Raw genomic sequence first — 20380 nt, forward strand, 5'->3', positions numbered from 1 at the left:
AAGAAGATCAAGAAGATCAAGAAGATCAAGAAGATCAAGAAGATCAAGAAGATCACGAAAATCAAGAAGATCAAGAAGATCAAGAAGATCAAGAAGATCAAGAAGATCAAGAAGATCAAGAAGATCAAGAAGATCAAGAAGATCAAGAAGATCAAGAAGATCAAGAAGATCAAGAAGATCAAGAAGATCAAGAAGATCAAGAAGATCAAGAAGATCAAGAAGATCAAGAAGATCAAGAAGATCAAGAAGATCAAGAAAATCAAGAAGATCAAGGAGATCAAGAAGATCAAGAAGATCAAGAAGATCAAGAAGATCAAGAAGATCAAGAAGATCAAGAAGATCAAGAAGATCAAGAAGATCAAGAAGATCAAGAAGATCAAGAAGATCAAGAAGATCAAGAAGATCAAGAAGATCAAGAAGATCAAGAAGATCAAGAAGATCAAGAAGATCAAGAAGATCAAGAAGATCAAGAAGATCAAGAAGATCAAGAAGATCAAGAAGATCAAGAAGATCAAGAAGATCAAGAAGATCAAGAAGATCAAGAAGATCAAGAAGATCAAGAAGATCAAGAAGATCAAGAAGATCAAGAAGATCAAGAAGATCAAGAAGATCAAGAAGATCAAGAAGATCAAGAAGATCAAGAAGATCAAGAAGATCAAGAAGATCAAGAAGATCAAGAAGATCAAGAAGATCAAGAAGATCAAGAAGATCAAGAAGATCAAGAAGATCAAGAAGATCAAGAAGATCAAGAAGATCAAGAAGATCAAGAAGTCCAGAAAGTTGAGCAAGTCCAGAAAGTCGAGAAAGTCGAGAAAGTCCATAAAGTCCAGAAAGTTCAGAAAGTCCAGAAAATTGAGAAAGTCTAGAAAGTGGAGAAATTCCAGAAAGTCCAGAAAATCAAGAAAGTCGGTTTCAAGGTAATCAAGAAACTCAATAAAATGCAGAAAATCAAGAAAATCCAGAAATTCCAGAAGGTCCAGAAAGTCCCTAAGGTCTAGAAAGTCAAGAAATCGATCAAAATCTTAAATCGGCAACCAGGAACCAGAATTCGGCATTTGATAATTAGGTTATTGGGAAGCAGATAGAAGATTACTTGAATTTAAAAGTAAAAAGATGAACAATGATATCGTATATCTGAAATCTGTAAAAAAAAATCTGAAATCAAAAATCGAATTGCTTATTTTGAAAAGGCTTCCGAAGAAGGGATGATTTTATGCTATTAACTAAAAACATCCATAGACAAGACCATGACAAAACCAAAACCAGATATTTATCATCTTACCTGCCAAGAGCCATACCTTTATGTAACAGTAACAATGTGCTGCACATTGTTCCTGAAATATATCCAAAAACCAGTGATCCATTGGCATGTTCTTGTCGAGTGAAGCTACTGTTATTTCGTTATTTTCCGACCATTTCGTATCCCAAGTAATAAAACACATATGCAGATAACGGAAAAAGCTCACTCGCTCTACTGGGTTTTCCTTTTCCGCCTGACTGATTCTTCCTGCTGTTCCCTGCTGCGTTTGATTTTCCGCCTCATTCCATCCAAGTGCTATTCAGGGAGCATATCTCTAACCGCACATTTTTGGCTTGCTGTTGGTAAGTTATTACACTCACGGCAACACCAGAGAACATGCTTCCGGTCGTATTTTTTGTATCTCCTACATTTCTGATCGTCGCTCCTTTCACACCGTGTCCAATAATCCGGAACATGGCCTACTGAAAACGTGCTGTAACTAATAGCTAGTGTGAGCTTTCGAATGATCCGCATTCCCAAAGTCTATTGCTTTCGACATCCTGCACGGTGAGTGACAGCAGGGCTGGTTTTGATTTTGAAATTACACTGGTTTGCGGTAATTTGGCTACTCTTTCAAATGATGATTGTTGGTTTAGAGCATTCATGTTTTTTGGTCATGGTACAAATTGACTTGTTTTTATCTATTTTTAGGCTTGAGGAAAATAATTCGATTTGAATAACTCGTTTTTCAATATTCAAAGATTTCTAAATTTAAGAAATGTTCGTCTTAACATAATAATGAAGACGCCATTGCCATACAGTAAAGCGCTTCTTTTTCTCTTATCTTGATGACATTTTTCGCTCCTAATAAACATTAGAGTCATTAGAAAGCAGTCCCAGATCTTATAGCTGCTAATCAAAATCACCTGACATTTATTTATATACAGCATTACACTACCCTTGGTCACGAGAATCATCCACTTGGAGAAAAACGAAGGTTCTCCTTCGCCCTCACAGACATAATTTTGCAACAGGATCCCATTGAGTATAATGTTTGATAATTTTATCTACCAAATTAAATGCCATTTCCATTTTTCACTTTTCTTCTTCCTCCCCACCGTCGGTGGTCGTCTGAACAGTAGCCTTGCTGGTGAGTTATATGTATTTTCATCAAAGCAAGCGTTTCAGGCTCCACGTGGTCTCCCCTTGCTACGGATGTACTGTCGGTATGTCTGCTGTGCTGATGTGATGATGGTAAAATGGAACGCTGTAGAGAAGCATGCTGTAAAACATTTTAGGGTTAGGTTAGCTTGGGAAAACTTTCTTGTTTTGTTTGATTCGCCTCGTTTATGAAAGGAGTTATCCAATGTTGCTCTTATAAATAGGCTGTAAATGTAGGGAAAGGGATTCTGTTATAAGTAGGAAGTTTGCCGTACAACCAGTGACTTCTATTTGATGTAGAAGGGTGAATAGTTCTTTGAGGTCTTATGGCATGTCTTTTCTTCGTCCACAGTGAAACAGGGTCGCAACCTGATCCCAATGGACCCGAACGGTTCGAGTGACCCGTATGTAAAAATCAAGCTCATTCCAGATTCGGACAATGTCAAGAAGAAAACGAAAACCATTCGGGCATCGCTAAATCCGGTGTGGAATGAGACACTTGTTTTGTAAGTAGTTTTTAGCAATTCTTATACTTCTTACGACGAGTCCACGAGTTGTTTCACTTTAATTTTTAGTGAGCTTAAACCGGAAGACAAGGATAGACGCATACTGATCGAGGTTTGGGATTGGGATAGGACCTCACGAAATGATTTCATGGGTTCGTTGTCGTTCGGAATATCGGAGATTCTGAAGAATCCGGTCGATGGTTGGTTCAAACTGCTTACTCAGGAAGAGGGTGACTTCTACAACGTACCGGTGCCAGAAGAGGGTGCCGATCTGGTGCAACTCAAGAGTCAGATGAGAGTAGGTTTAAAGTACTCAGTGCTATTTAAGAGTATAAATTTGATTTTTATCTTTTTCTCAATGTAGAAAACATCCATTTCGAAAAAGATACCTGTAATCGGTGATAAGGATGTTCCTCATAACATGGGCAAAAAGGATGTGATACGAGCTACGGATTTCAACTTCCTAATGGTTCTTGGTAAAGGTTCATTTGGAAAAGTGTTGTTAGCAGAGCGGAAGGGAACCGATGAGCTTTATGCGATTAAAATTTTGAAAAAGGATATCATCATCCAGGACGACGATGTTGAGTGCACCATGGTGGAGAAGCGGGTACTTGCTTTATCTCATAAACCACCCTTCCTGGTGCAGCTGCATTCCTGTTTTCAAACTATGGTACGGATGAGTTCCCATTATAAGTGAAGAGGGTTTATTGATGCAATTATTTTCTAATTGACAGGATCGATTGTATTTCGTGATGGAGTACGTCAACGGAGGTGATCTCATGTTTCAAATTCAACAATGTGGCAAATTCAAGGAACCGGTTGCAGTGTAAGTATCACTAAGTAAATATCCTTTTTTCTATAATGATAAACCCAACCCGAAACTTGGATTCATGATCCCATCAAATGATATTAGGTGACCTAATGTCATCAGTTATTCCCCGCGGCGAGTTTCTACCACTTTTCCGGTTCAGGTCTTTGAACATAAGAAGAACATCGTGGCAAACGGATGAAAGGAAACGATAATTAGTTTCTCGTTGTTGGTGTTTTTTTTTTTGTATTTGCTAGCCAAACACCAACAGAAGGGATTAACTTATTTTTTTCCAGCCAGTTCCGTTGCTGATTTGGATGGCATTAGCGGTTGGGATTTTCGACCTAATTATTAGCAGTACCGTACCGTACCGGACGACCATTGCATGAAACGGTCACCTGTTTTTTTTCGATGTCCTCCGTTGTGACGCGTAAGGGCGATAATTACCGCATAATCAATTTAACGCACGAACTAAGTGAAATTGGACGAAGCTCTCTGCTACGTGATGTTGAGGCTTCGTGTGAAATATAGCCGACAGACTTTCTAGGCTGCTTACAGAATAGAGTTAAGAAACATGAACACGATTAATAGTTTGACGAAACGTACAGTGCAGACGAAGTGAAAGGAGTCTTCCACTAATACCATAGATTTGAAAATTGGGATTTTCATTCATTTTTGTTTTTAAAATTGCACCCATAGAAGTAATTTTTAGTCTTTATTGGTTTTCATGCACAAAAAATCAATTTAACATTACCGGAGTCTCTTGAATGGATTTATTTAGCAGTTAATGGATTCACTCGGCAGCTAAGGTTGAAAAAAGATTCTGATACACAGTTCAATATTAAAAATATTTTGCATAGTTCTTTATAACAGAATATCGGTGGTACTGAAAAGAACGAGTTTTTTTTAGAATTTCTGTTTATAACACATGGATCAATAAGTCCCGAGACTAACAATGGAAACAACATTTTTTTTGCAATTTTTTTTTATTCATCAACATAATCAAATTTTAGGGACGACCACGTTTTAACTCGGCAAACCACCGACAAATCGTTGCTTTTGATGGGCAAGAGTCCGGATAACATTTTTCAATCCATTGTTTCGCTTGCACGGTGTTTTTACCCATTAAAAAACAATGTTTTATCAAAACACGAAACTCGGTTTTTTCCATTTTTCAAACAAACTACAAAACGACTTTACTCCAACCTCGATAACTGAAATGTTTCTGGTCGGATCGACTTAAAATTTTGACCCGTTTCAAGCAAAGGTTAGTACTCTAGAAAGACGTGGTTACTGGTTTACTACGAGCGCCATCTCTGCTTTAGTGTCGGGACTTATTGATCCATGTGTTAAGAGGATATAAATATTTAATATATTTATTACACTTCGCCTGGATTCCTGCAATGTGATCCTTGAAAGTGAGTTTTTTGTCATACGTTAAACCTAAGTATTTAGCTTGATCAGACCATGTCAATTCCAAGCCATTCAATTTGAGAATGATATTATTGTTTGGTTTAAGAAAAGAAGCTCTTGGTTTATGAGGAATGATAATTAATTGCGTTTTTGCTGCATTTGGTTTAATTTTCCATTTTGACAGATAATTACTGAAAATATTTAAACTTCTTTGTAGGCGACTGCAGATCACTCTTAGATTTCTACCTGTGGCTAACAGACTTGTGTCGTCACAGAATAGCGATTTCTGACAACCAACGGGTAGATTTGGAAGATCAGAAGTGAAAATATTATACAAGATTGGATCTACAGTCGAACCCTGCGGAACACCGGCTCGTACGGGTAGCAATTCAGATTTACAATTCTGAGAGCTAACCTGAAGAGTACGATCAGTTAAATAATTTTGAATCATTTTGATCAAATAAATAGGAAACTGGATATCAGACATTTTTGCTATTAAACCTTTGTGCCAAACAACCCAAAAGATTTATTTGCATTTATCATGTTCGTTACTCTGACAAATTGATGAGTAGTTGATTGTTGAATGTTCATGATGAAATCCAAACTGCTCTGGTAAAAAAAATTGAATTCTCATTTATATGAGACATCATTCTCAACAAGATATTTTGTCGTGAATACGACTTACTTTACTATGGGGCGCCTTTTCAAAATTAGCCATATGGAAGAATGGGCAGAACTTAATCGCGAATATCTCGACTTGTATTAATGGTAGCAACATAATTCTTTCACCATTTCATCAAAAATATGATCAGGAATTCAGGATAATATTTTGAACAGTGTGCGATAACCACAAACAACTCAAAAATTAAGTTTTCTTAAAATTTGAAAACAACGCGGAAAACTTTTTACTTTCGCTTGGGTTTTTCGCGCAAGGACGACGATTTTGAGATAGTCAGGCACATATCTTCAACTGAATGCGTATAAAAGGGGAACCGTGGTCGAAAATCGATCATTTCTTCTTGTGCGTTCGATGGAAGCAGACGTCGTGGGAGTGGAATCATCAACCAGCAGCGAGAGAGAATGCACCTTCTGCGTGGTTAATAAAAACCTCAAACGCTCAGGTCGCATCTCTCATTCGCTTGCTGGCCATCGAGGCGCGAGGACCAGCCAGCAGCAGCAGCGGGAGTTAAACTTTCCACCAGCAGCGAGAGAGAATGCACCTTCTGCGTGGTTAATAAAAACCTCAAACGCTCAGGTCGCATCTCTCATTCGCTTGCTGGCCATCGAGGCGCGAGGACCAGCCAGCAGCAGCAGCGGGAGTTAAACTTTCCACCAGCAGCGAGAGAGAATGCACCTTCTGCGTGGTTAATAAAAACCTCAAACGCTCAGGTCGCATCTCTCATTCGCTTGCTGGCCATCGAGGCGCGAGGACCAGCCAGCAGCAGCAGCGGGAGTTAAACTTTCCACCAGCAGCGAGAGAGAATGCACCTTCTGCGTGGTTACAACCTCAAACGCTCAGGTCGCATCTCTCATTCGTTTGCTGGCCACCAAGGCGAGAACCAGCAGCGAATGTAACTGGATTCTGAGTGTTATTGGATCTAAATTTAGGTCTTGAACTCAGGGTCCAGTTCTCTATTCCAGACTTCTATTCGGTTGTTCTTAAAACCATAAAATTACTCCTAAAGAATTATGCGGAATTTACTTTACTGTACCTCTATACAACCCATTTTTGTCGTGAATACGACTTACTTTACTATGGGGTGCCTTTTCAAAATTTACCCTCTGAGAGAGTGATAAGAATCAGAACGCGTTCTAAGGAAGAGAACAAAATATCTGCTGCTGTACAACAAATCGTCCGGGAAAAATGTTCCGAAAAGTGGTGAATATCGCAGTGAGTTCCTCAATTTGGTCCTTGTGAATGCTAGAAACGAGTCCCTTCAGCATATTGATAGTTTCTTTCAATAAAATATGCAAATCCGAAATGAAATAATCGACATTAAAATTCTGTATGCGGCTATTTTTATAGCCGTTAGGACCGCCCATTAGTGAAAAAGCTACAAACGAAATCAGGTAGAAACAAGCCTCTCAACAAAACTTGAATCAGTTTGGATTGTATCGCCACTGCGAGCAGATGTGTTTTGTGTCGTCTGCACGCTTTCGACAAGAGCGATTACGTCACAGCTGCCAGTCATTAGCATTGGGAAAAAAACAACGATGGAGAGCATTGCACAATATCAGCCGTTCTAATGGTTCTAAAAGTTTTCTAAAGAACTATTAGGATTTGTTGTTCGCAAATCGTAGGGAAATATCCTCAGTTTACTACAAATCAAGAACAGTTTGCTTAGATTTGTGCACTTTTCGCTGTGTGAAATTCACAATAATCGAGATCAAGTGAAGCTTTCTTTGTTTTTGCGAAAAATGTGAAAAAGGGGAATGCGTGCATAATTCATACAATTGATATTCGGAAGTGTTAAGGAACATGTCAGTTGTTTTCGTATTCACGACATCCAGTTATGTCTCTGACATTACCCACCCGCCTTTTTTCAAAAAGTTTACTGATAGAAGAAAGTAAGCTAGTTAGTCGATAACTTGATGTATCTGCTGGATTTTTATCAGGTTTGAGGATAGGAATTACTTTAGCGTTTTTCCATCTTTTTGGGAAGTAAGCTAATGAAAAACACTTGTTGAAAATTTTAACCAGGAGTCTCAAGGCAACATCGGGAAGATTTTTAATAAGATTATTAAAGATTCCATCATTACTAGGAGCCTTCATGTTTTAAGCTTCCTAATAATTGACTTAATTTTATAAAAATTCGTCTCAATAATGTCATTTGGTAATATCACTTGAGTTGAAATATGATCATATTTCAGTGAGACTTCATTTTCAATAGGACTCACAACGTTCAAATTAAAATTGTGGACACTCTCGAGTTGCTGAGTAAGTTTTTGATCTTTTTCGCCATTTGTAATAAGTATTTGATTTCCTTCCTTGAGAGCAGGAATTGGTTTCTGAGGTTTCTTAAGAACCTTAGAAAGTTTCCAGAATATTCTAAGGTTTAATTTGTTCAACTTCTTTAGCGAAATTTTCATTTCGCAAAAGAGTAAATCTATGTTTAATTTCTTTTTGTAAATCCTTGACTATGTTTTTCCTAGCAGGATCACGAGAACGTTGATATTGTCGTCGACGAACATTCTTCAACCGAATGAGCAGTTGAAGATTGTCATCGATGATAGGAGAATTGAATTTGGTTTGAGCTTTGGGAACTGAAAGTTTTCTAGCTTCGATAATGTAATGATTCAAATTATCAATTGCTGTGTCGATGACCGCAGAATTTTCTGAAATAGTTTCATGATCCACATGATTTTCTATGTGAGATCTGTAATCCAACCAATTAGCTCTATGATAGTTGAATATAGAACTAATTGGATTAATTAAAGATTCGTTGGAAAGTCTGAATGTTACAGGAAGATGATCTGAGTCAAAGTCAGCATGTGTAATTGGCTCACTACAAATGTGACTTTGATCTGTTAGAACCAGATCAAAAAAACTGTGAAACTGTGAAGTAACCAGCTGAGAGTTGATTATGAAGTATTTTACCATTACTGTTATTTTGCCTACAATTCCACTGAACATGCTTAGCATTTAAGACCCCTATTACGAAAAAAATCGGTCGATATCTTGTAAGTTTTTGTAAATCGCCTTTAAAGCAATTTAATTGTTCGCCGGTATATTGGAATGGCAAATATGCTCCAGCGATGAAATAAATTCCATGAATGATTTCAACTTCGATTCCCAAGCTTTCAATAACTTTATTATTGAAAGAAGGTAAAATTCGATGTTTAATTTGCCGTTGGACAAAAATGGCAACTCCACCACCCATTGCAGTAAACCTGTCAAATCGATGAACCACATAATGTGGATTACTTTTCAATTTGACCTTTGGTTTAAGAAAAGTTTCTGTCACAATGGCAATATGAATTTTGTTAACTTTGAGAAAATTATAAAATTCATCTTCACTCGATTTTAAAGATCGAGCATTCCAATTTAAAATATTCAAATAATTATTTAACATCACTGTTAAATTTTAAATTCATTATAATATTATTTGCAAATTGCCATCCGATTTGAAATGCTTCAAAAAGTGATGAAGTCGAATTTATTCGGATGATCATTTGAAAAAGTTGGTCTTGTAAGTAGATCATTTTATTTTCCGTTATATCGCCTAAATCAACTTCATTTAAAGAAGCGAATGGCATTGGTAGGTAGACTGCCATTAGAAGAAGATGATTTAGCCGATCTACCTATTAATAAATTGTTTTCGTTAGAAGATGAACTGCAAGGCGGTCCTGTGTTTTGATTATTTACATTAGAAGAAATAGGTGGTAGATTTCTACCTAATATACCAGCATAACTGACATTAGAAGAAGATGATGACAAGGTCGATCTACCTGTCAATAAATTGTTTTCGTTAAAAGACGAATTGGAAGGCGTACCTGTTTTTTGTTTTAAATTTGAAGAAATAAGTGCCTTGGAAGAATTAGGCGTGGCATTTGTAACGGTTTTTTTGATTTTCAGGTATGCTCTGTAAATTTAAGGTCGTTGATTTGGCTTGATGTCTAAGCGAACGAGCGTTTAAAAGTTTTCCCTGACAGTACATTTCAAATAATTGGATTTATGATTTCCAGAGTAATTTGAACATGAAAATTTATCAGTGGTTTCATTCATTCGACAAACGTCTTTCGAATGCGATTTACCACAATTCAAACATCGTATATCCATATGACAATTTTTGGTTCCATGACCGAAGCCTTGGCAACGACGACATTGCGTTAAGTTAGCAATACGATTATGCCGTTTATAATGTTCCCAATGAATTTTAATGTGGGAAATGAAACGTACTTTTTCTAAGTTTTCAAATTGTTTAGGTCACTTCGATTGAAGTGTATTAAGTAAAGTTCATGGGAAATTCCAGAGCGTGGTTTAGGGGCAAAACCAATCAATTCTTTTATTTCATTTTTAATCCTATTAGTACTTTGATCATTAGATAAACCTTTCAAGACAGCCTTGAAGGGTCTGTCTAATTTTATATCATACTAGCTGAATTACCCGGCGTTGCTCGGAAATGTTTCGTGAAGGGAAGGTCGAAAAAAAAACTCTCGAAGTTGTCCTGCTTAGTGAAATACTCCGACTGTAGTGAAACATAACTTAGACGGAAACCCAATCGAACAATACTCCGTTCATGTTCAGACGGCGAATGATCAGTGTCCCATCTCAGATTTCACAATAATCATAATTTTCATGGTATTCTCGACAAATTGGGTCAGTTTCATATTTGAACCATTTTGTTAGGAACATTTAAAACACCTTTCTCTCTATAAATACCTTCTTAGTAAGCTCCGAGTTTCATGTCTATATGTGCTTGTAACGTACTTCCGTACTTCCTCGTCACAATCGATCTACAATACCTTTGGCTTCCATGGATATAATCACTTGCTACTCCCTCCTCTTTATAAAAATTTTATGATATCATGAATTGTTCAAAATTTTCCACCTGAGAATGATTATTTTATAACGAAAGGCAGTTTAACATCATAACTACATTCGTACTATAGAATGACGTTTTTATATAATTTATTTTACCAAGGTTTTAACCATTTTGGTCGTTCATCGGAAAGGAAAACCTATAGAATAATGATTCAGTTAATAGAAATGTTGTTGTAATCCTATTTCTATCATCTTGAGTCGACAGTTTTCTCAATTTACATAATAAAATGCACATTGATTGTATGATTTCGTCAATTCAGATCAATGTTGAGAATACTTATTTTCCCTTCCTCTTGTGAATATTTTTGTGAACCTCTCTCAGTTGCTAGAAATATTTTGTACTCGTAAAGATGTACCAATTTTTCGTAAAACTCTTCCACTTTCCATGTTCGGGGCACTTGCTACTCTCTCTCACCCTGAAAATAACCTTATAATCCATTTTGATTTAACTTCCTTTTTGTCAGTAAACTTACTACAGATCTCCTCCAGGATTACCCAGACTAGTGTATCTGTGCTTTTCAAAAAATATCGATTCCCACCTTTGGTACATGTGCCAAACTTAGTGGCGATTCGTTAAGTTGTTTCGTAGTTATGCTGAGACTTAAATAAACTCGCGTTCATAGACAGATAAAGATTATTTTCCCTTAGCTCTTTGAATTCCCCGGCGAAATGGAACCAGATCCTTTGAAATTATTCAAAGAAAAATACAACCTTGAAATTTTTGCCACTCTCTTGTTTTGTAAAAAAATGGGAGATTAAAATTTATTTTCAAAAACCCCTCCTTCTAGTCTAAATGTCGATTCTGTTCAAATTTCGTCATTGACCCTCTCCCCCCTTGTTAAGGACACTTCCTACACACTATCCCCCTGAAAATGTCCTAATGATCATTTCTGAAGAGCTTATTTGTGCCAAATTTGATAGCAATGGTTCTACGGTCTTCAAAACGTATCGATTCTTGTCAAGTTATTTGAATTTTTCCATGAACCCCCCCCCCCCCCCTGGTTTATGACACTTGCTGCGCTCTCTCCCATATAAATATACTCCCTAAACAATCTCTGAAATACAAGAAGTACCTGTGCCAAGTTTGGTGGCAATCCGTTCAGTAGTTCCGAAGTTATCGCGTTACAAACATACAAACTTACATCCATTTTTATATATAACATACAGGGTCCGGCACTCGAAGTGTAACCAATTAAAAAGGCCATAAATTCAGTTTGGAAAATTACTTTTACTTAATTCAAAGTACAAAATGTGTAAAAATAATACAAAATTCAGATACACTTCACTTTTGCTCGATATGACCACCTTTTGCCTTGACTTGATGACTTGAGAGAGCGAAGGAGTTGCTTCGTTTGGCCGAATGTAACTTGCAGGTATTTTGGCCCACTCGCGGACAATAACTTTTTTCAGCGCCTCGAGACTGGTGTATCTTTTAGTTCGGACTTTGCTCTCCAAAATGGCCCAAAGAGAATAATCCATTGGGTTCGCATCTGGTGAATTCGAGAGCCATTGTGTGGACGTGATGAAGTTCGGAACGTTGTTTTTCAGCCATTCTTGGTTCACTCGAGCTTTGTGAGACGGTGCCGAGTCCTGCTGAAACGTCCATGGTCTGCCACCGAGATGTTTGTCTGCCCACGGCTTCAAAGCAACCTCCAGAATACTTTCCCGATAATATGTCGCATTTACCTTGACACCAGGCTCGAAGGTCTGAAGTTGGTTACACTTCGAGTGCCGGACCCTGTAAGATGATAACTTTAAATCGATTCCGCAAATTTACAAAAGCTGCCCTCGCGATTTGTAGTTCGTCACTTCTCGTTAGTCTGGTGATATTATTTAGTCGTGTTTGATTAATGTTCGTAGTGTGACAATCACAGGAACAATTTTCGATTAACAATTCAGTGATAATTTTTTTTTGTACTTTTAATTTATAAACAATTCTGGTTTTCAGTTACTGAAGACTACATTGTAGATACAATACGAACTGTTTAGTGAATCATTCTGGTCAGTCAGTATTTTTCTGACATATCAGAGACTCGGATGATTCGCATCGCTAAGTTCGAATCCTCTAGTAGAAGGTAAAAGCTTAGATGCGAGAAACCTTCTTCTTACTCAAATGAACCTTGTTACGTCGAATTTTCCGCACTTTATTTTCAAATCCTTACTCTTCCTTGAGTACTTTGGCTCTACATTTTTTCATATTTTTTCTTCTCTCGCAATCTCTAGTTAGTTTGATATTGTTAAAAAAACGAAAGATAAAATGAGTTATTCTTGAACATTCGAAAGTTCATGTTACCATTCTTTTAAATATTGTGTCCATTAACTTTTACATGAACACTGCATTCGTTTAATAGTTGTAACAATAGTCGTCTCATTAGTCGTCACATCATTTTGTTTAGTACCCCACCTACAATTAATGGTGGAGTTCGGTACTGAGAATCTATATCAGAAAGATAAAAATGACAATAATGTGCAATTCTTATGTTATAGCCTAGTGAACATATAGAGTGATTGTACCAGTATTCAGCTTATCGTTCGAGTCAATGCATAAAATCTCACAACTAATGGTTTTCAATCCACCAGAATTTACCCGACACGAACGAACGTCAGCATGTTAAATGCAAGGCAAACCTCTTTGTTTGATCTCATTATTTAAACAGCAGAATCCTATCATTGATTGGTACAAAAATCGTTCTATAATGTGATTTGTTCACGTCTACGATGGCCAACATTAATCATCTAACTGATTACATTGCACACAATGCATCTTCTGGTAAACAATATTAGAACTTTTGATCCTGTTTACGGTTTAGCTAGAACACTCATATGTGTTCCATCATTAAACCATTGAGCAAGCAATAATGTTGATACCCAATTAAGCACGCGGCTCGGAATGACGAATCACATGAATCAACACAAAACAACTCGTTGCGCGCCAAAGGATTCTTTCAACGATCTAGTATTCCTTTCTTCGACGGTGACCCACTTATGCTACTCGTTATGCTCCAAACACCTATCGATGATCTAGCAATCATTGGCGACTTTTTCAGTGGAAAATTCCATTGCTTATACAAAACAACTTTATGGATTTTTCCCACTTTTCCGGAAATTTTTCCTAATTTTTTTGATGTACGACTCGGTGGGGGTAAAAACTGATCAAACAAAAAAAGAATCATGTAAATCCGTCCATCCGTTCTTACGTGATGGTTCCCAAACTATTTTGGGTCATGGATTCCTTTACTAAAATTAACTTAGGCCTCAGACCACCTTTTTTAATATTGATGTGAAATACTTACCAATTTCTGCGTATGGTCAAATAAACACAACTTTTTAGCGTAAATATTTCAAATTCAAACTTATATTAAACAATAGGGGGTCGACCCCCGCAAAAAGGATATCGACCCCAAGGGGTCTATATCGACCACTTTGGGAACCCCTGAGATAGAAGATAGATTTCAGACCAGCCATGCTTTATGCAGTACCAATTTGGTCAAGTTGTTGTTCCATTAGGAAGAAAACGCTTCAAAGGATTCAGAATAAAATTCTGAAAATGATTTTGAAGTGTCCACCCTGGTTTAGTACAAATGAGTTACACAGACTCACAAATGTAATGTCACATAATATGATAAGCAAATTCCGACAAAAATCGATGCACTCGAATCGATTGGCTCTCTGTATAAGTTAGTAAGTTAGTATATAAGTTCTTTTTCCCCATTACACAATACAAGTAGGTTTAGAATTTTCTCTACAAAAAAATCTCAGAATTACGGAGCAAATGATATCTTCATGGTTATTACCAGATCATGTATATAATAGGGATGAACACCCAATTTAAATCCTAATAATTCAATTTTAACTAAAAAACAAAAAAAAACAACAACAAATTGTACAAAAAAAAACTGAACGTTCAGTATGTAGTTCAACAAACGCACAACGCCCAACAAGATCTAAACACTTTCCAAGTGGGTTGTTAGCTCGGGACATATAATCGCATTGATGACGTATTCGATTAACCACATTTTTTTTACATAGAATACTTATCCCATTACGACAAACAAATATCGAAAACAATTTTGGAATTATACGATCTATTTAAATTTTTGTCAATGACGTGAATATTCTGATGAGACAATTGAATGACCAGAGAAAGATATGATCACACCACTAAGTGGATTGAGAGGCTGTTTGCTCTATTTTTCTGTTTCTCTAAGAAGAAACATTTTCTGAATTCCAGCCTAAAAAATCGAAAAAATATCTACTATTAAGATAGATCTATCTCTCAACCAGTTTCTACGCCTCGGAAATCGCCATCGGGTTATTTTATCTGCACGTACGGGGCATCGTGTACCGTGATCTGAAGCTCGATAACGTACTGCTGGATCAGGACGGACATATCAAGATTGCTGATTTCGGTATGTGCAAAGAGGGCATCACCGGGGACAAAACTACCAAGACGTTCTGCGGCACACCGGATTACATCGCCCCGGAGGTAAGTTATGGGGTTTTTCGATTCGTTGTCCCGATGGCATGATTATGATTCGAACATTGACTGCAGATTATTTTGTACCAACCGTACGGAAAATCGGTCGATTGGTGGGCTTACGGGGTACTTCTTTACGAGATGCTGGTCGGTCAACCGCCGTTCGATGGGGAAGATGAGGAGGAACTGTTTGCAGCCATCACCGACCATAACGTGTCATATCCGAAAAGTCTAAGCAAAGAAGCCAAAGATGTTTGTAAGGGGGTGAGACAGGTTTCGTTTATTTCGTACGAGCGGTCATACTAACTACCATTCATTGTTGCAGCTTCTAACCAAGAATCCACAAAAACGTCTTGGCTGTGGAATGCGAGGTGAAGAGGATGTCAGAGCTCATGCTTTCTTCCGTCGTATCGATTGGGAAAAGATTGAAAACCGTGAAGTTCAACCACCTTTCAAACCAAAAATTGTAAGTGACCAGTGTGGGTTGAAACAGGACGTTACTGAACATGTTTATGCTTGATTTTCAGAAACACCGTAAGGATGTATCCAACTTTGATCGTCAGTTCACCTCGGAGAAGACAGACCTAACACCAACCGATAAGTTATTCATGATGAATCTCGACCAAACGGAGTTCAACGGGTTCTCATATCTCAATCCGGAATTTGTGCAATACATCTAAGGAATTCGTGCGTTGATATGAGATGATTACGGAAGGCATAATAACTTAGGAACCTACATTTTATCGGAGGTCTCTCCCGTGGACTGGGACCGTAAACTTGATAACCCCAGGAATTTAATATATTCTGCTCAATTTCAGTGTCGCGCAAGGTAGCGGAATGTTTTGCAATCCCAAAGATATAATAAAATCCCATTTTAACGTGTAAGAAATGTTCGCGATTGTACTCCGTAGAATACGTGTAAAAGTCATACTAGCGTTCCAAAGTTTTTCTGAACCAGTTTCCGTCTTCCTCCCGAGAGAACTTAATCAAAATCGACACCAAAACTTCTAACGTTTTACAAGCTTCGCGGCAGCTTGATCGCGAGTAGTATTTTCCTTCCATCGATTCTCCATTTGCGAACGGGCACCGGTAGTGTCCCTGCAGTGCAAAGATTTGAAATCCAGGCCAAATAATTTCTAATAATACTGTTAATCCTGCTAAAATGTAGCACCTTGTTATCTACTATACACAAACAGACACCCCTTTTATAATTAAAAATGCGAATACAATGTGAATACTTTTTGGAATCTTATAGTATACAAGATGGATAAAAAAAAACATATTTTATTTAAATCTTAAATGTTTGAATACATATGTATAAGAAGAACACATGTTTCAGTAGTGGAAACCACCCGACAGTAACGAACTACAATCGAACAATCGTCAAAACGGAGAAAATATTTTCCTTCGGAAGTAACAATACACGAACTTTCAGTTGTACAATCGAAAAAAAGTAAAAATGCAAAATTGCTGCGCCTACTGTGTCGCTTTTTCAGATTCCAGCACGCTGTTTTTTGCCTTTTTTTGGTATAAAAATCAATCATCTGACTCCGACCATGAAGCAAATAATCCTAGAGAGTCCAGTAATCTAATTGAGCAATCGTTCATACCGAAAGCGCCGTGTGGTGAAAATGGGTGCAAAAATCAACCTGAAATGGATACATAAAGTTGCCTGCGCATTTCACACAACCACTATAGATATTGGGCAATTACTCATTTCTCACTATTGCCATAAATTGAGTAAACCTAGATTTCCCACTGTACGGTGACACTGACAGCGCTTCAAGTGAGAAATGGGTGTACTTTTTTCCATTAGCTACTGTGGTTGTGTTAAATGCGCAGGCAACTTTGTATATACATTTTGGGGAGCATTTACGTATCCATTCTACATTCTACATTTTGGTGTCACGGGTTGCTCAACTACAGTACTATTATACTGGGGAATTTAGGTTTATTTTATTTATGCTATTGCGCTGTCCGTGTCTCCGTACAGTAAGAAATCAAGCCTTACTTGATTTATGCTTCCACGCTGCATTAAATTGAATATAGAAAGCAGCACTACAAGCATAATAAAAAATCCGCAGTGGACAGTTTTCGATTAGTACTTCCATTCTTCAGTAGCAATAATTATGATAATTAAGCAAAATCATCCCGACTGTGTATGACTCTTGTAGGCCGGCAGAGGGGAAAAGCATGTAGAAAACATAAACAGTAAAGAAATGAAACAACAAAATGGAGCTTTAATCTTGCACTTTATATTATATATAAATAATATGGAAACAGTATATTATTCTTTTACTTAATAACATACATCTAAACGAGTAAAAAATATGGATATAATAAAATCATAATTGTGATAATAGAGGAAATTGATCATTTCAAAAATTCAAAGAGACACGGTAACACCTCTCAACCGTGAGATTCTTGCGTACGCAGCCTCCGGAACCGGAGTTTTACATACTCAAGCATTGGCGCATGCAAAGAGAATAAGTGTTGACCTTTTAGTAGTGAATCTGACGAATAACAAGCGAACAAGTGTCGCAAAATGGACAAGAGAGAAAAACCATAGTATTGAATCTAGTATTTCTATTTATTATCAAAACAAAAATATGTATGTCGTAGCTAACAGAAAAAGATACAGAAAACGATAAAAAAAGGATCTTAGGATATTTACTGATATAAACCCACAATAAACGAAAAACGATGGAGAAGAAGTGGACAGACACTATATTGAACTATGAAAAAATATGAAGACAAACTGATGCAAATCTCACTATAATTTTGACAATCTGAATGTAGTTAAACTATATGAAAGAATAGCCCTTAGTAGTGGAATCGATTTGAGAAACCGAGGAGAAAGTATCTTTAGTATAAACAACTAAAACTGAAAACAAAGAAAAAAAAATGCATTCCAATTCTCGGTGGAGAATCTGTAGAACACATCCACAGTTATAAAAGAAAACGATAGGAATAATCACCTTACAGATATTTATTGATCACAGATGAAAAAGAGCAATTGCGTGAGATTATTTACTCTTAGTTTGCTTGAACCAATTGCGTTATATTGTTTGTGAAACAAAGAGTAAAATCAACTGATAGTCACTAATGTTAAACAGATATCCGTTCGACTAGTTTTATGAATGTTGTTGAATTTGAAATCGCATTATCTATATATTTCTAAAGCGTTCTTGCCTACATTGGAAACATTAAACAAACTACAGTTTAAACAAAGAAAACTACTAAACAAGATGCTAGAGTTAAATTAAATCGAATTATAAGTAGTTAAACCCCCGTTGAAGAACTTGGGACTTTGAGCGGATGTCGTTGGAACGTTGCCACTGTTGGACCGAGATAATCTTGACCATCAACGAAATCCCACCTTACGAAGGAGTATTATTGTTATACAAAAAAAGTAGGCAACCCAACAGTCAAACATATATAGAACAACAAAACAAAATACATGTCTGTCTCAATCAAACACCAACACACGAAGTTTAGATGTGCAATTAGTTCTACAATCCTTCGCTATAGAATATGCTTTTCTTTCCGATCCAAGTAGACTGGTTGACGCGACACGGGCATCCATTGTTCAGTTACCAAACTAATATAAATGCTACCAAGAAATCGCTCGGAAATGGCACTCGCCTGCAGTGCGATAGTCCATTCTCATCCTAAACATATGTCACTAGGGAAAAATATGTACAATCGCAGCAGGCAACGGTTCGATCGCAGTCAACCAACAACTATAAACTGACAAGAGAGAGAAAGAGAGAGAACAAACAAATAAGTAAGCCCAACTAAATGAACCTGAAAATAAATGCTGAATAAGTGAGAAATAAAAAAGAGTTTACAAATGAATACTTATAAATATTTAAAAAAAAAAAGCAAAATGTGTAAGGAAATTTCTATTTCACCACTGCCTTAATTTTTAAATCTGTAACAATTTGTGAGAATCGCGAAATCACACTCATAAACAAACACTCACACATGTATAATAGAGAAGTTCAAATTAAGCGTGAGATAAAAAGTGAAACTACTAGAAGCGCGAAGTTCTGTAACCCTCTTATGCACAGAGTTGATGTTCACTGGCGTATCTGGCGAAACGATGATGATGATGATCAGCTTAACTCTGTCGCTGAAGGACGAGGCAAGACGTACAAATTCACCATTTGACGTGCATGCATGTTTCTGGATTCCGAAACCCATCAAGTGAAAAGATACGACAAGCTAACCGAAATTTTAGCTAAACTTTTACAAATCATCTCATTGACTTTAACCTTAAAGAGATTGTTATCATGCGAAAAAAAAAATAACAAAACTACCAAAAGACACTTTAAAAGATTCAAGCATTTATATTTCAGTGTTTCTTTTTTCACGTCTCTAATTGTAAATCGATTCGACATTGATTGCATTATTCAAACAAAACAACCATTAATTATAGTCACAGACATAAGAAACCTACTCAAGAGTTTAAAAAAGGCAAAACAACAAAAAAAAACAAAAATGCAACTCCACACCAACACTACATTCGAATACTTACAGAAAAGCATTTAGCGTTTCGATGAGGACTATTTCAAGGTGAACAAACAGTGGTTTAATATTTTGATTAGTAGAAACTTTAAACAACAGTAGTAAACTTTTAAACAACATAACAGAAATACACTTTCGGACGAACTGAATCAAAGTAAAAAATAGTCTGCTTCAAATAAAAACGTATGATTAAAGCATGAACACAGATTAACATCAACCAGCAGCAAATTGAAAAGCAAACGACAGCTAGAATGGGTCTACTACTGCTCGATTGGTCCTACGCAAAAGATACAAGCAAAAGAAAGTCACCATTCTACTTTCTTCTTATAGCGAGCGAAAGGGCAAAAAGAAAATCCTGGTTAAGCGATGAAATACTGCAAACAAAAATACAAGTACTGTTCTTTTATCTGTAGAAAACAAACATATCTCGTTGAAGTCGATAGTCATTTCATGCCGAACGGGAACTACACCATTTTCTCATCTCGATGAGTTCGATCCGAAGATCTTGTGCATTGTTTATAACCATGTGTTCTGCTCTACCTGTTTAGATCCGATTCTGATGTTGTCTGTACGGGAGATACGTTCCATGAGCAATTGAAACCGAGCAAAATAATTCCGTAATACACCCAAACCTCCGTTTACGAACACTTTTTTACGAACCAAATCCCAAATAACGTAATCTTTTTTTACGAACCAAATC

At 36.9% G+C, this 20380-nt stretch overlaps 1 protein-coding gene across 6 annotated transcripts in view; it reads left to right on the top strand.

The window, feature by feature from the left end:
- Positions 1-20101, top strand: part of LOC131437093 (protein kinase C, brain isozyme-like) — a 122654-nt gene extending 102553 nt beyond the window's left edge. For all 6 annotated transcript variants that reach the window (XM_058606192.1, XM_058606189.1, XM_058606190.1 and 3 more), the window contains 8 exons: positions 2754-2907; positions 2977-3205; positions 3272-3577; positions 3642-3733; positions 14958-15159; positions 15226-15414; positions 15476-15616; positions 15678-20101. In XM_058606192.1, the coding sequence (XP_058462175.1) occupies positions 2754-2907; positions 2977-3205; positions 3272-3577; positions 3642-3733; positions 14958-15159; positions 15226-15414; positions 15476-15616; positions 15678-15830 (1466 nt within the window). In that variant the 3' untranslated portion in view covers positions 15831-20101. The remainder of the gene's footprint in view (positions 1-2753; positions 2908-2976; positions 3206-3271; positions 3578-3641; positions 3734-14957; positions 15160-15225; positions 15415-15475; positions 15617-15677) is intronic.
- Positions 20102-20380: the final 279 nt, after the last annotated feature.

Source organism: Malaya genurostris, chromosome 3, assembly GCF_030247185.1.
Source record: "Malaya genurostris strain Urasoe2022 chromosome 3, Malgen_1.1, whole genome shotgun sequence".
Lineage (NCBI taxonomy): Eukaryota > Metazoa > Arthropoda > Insecta > Diptera > Culicidae > Malaya > Malaya genurostris.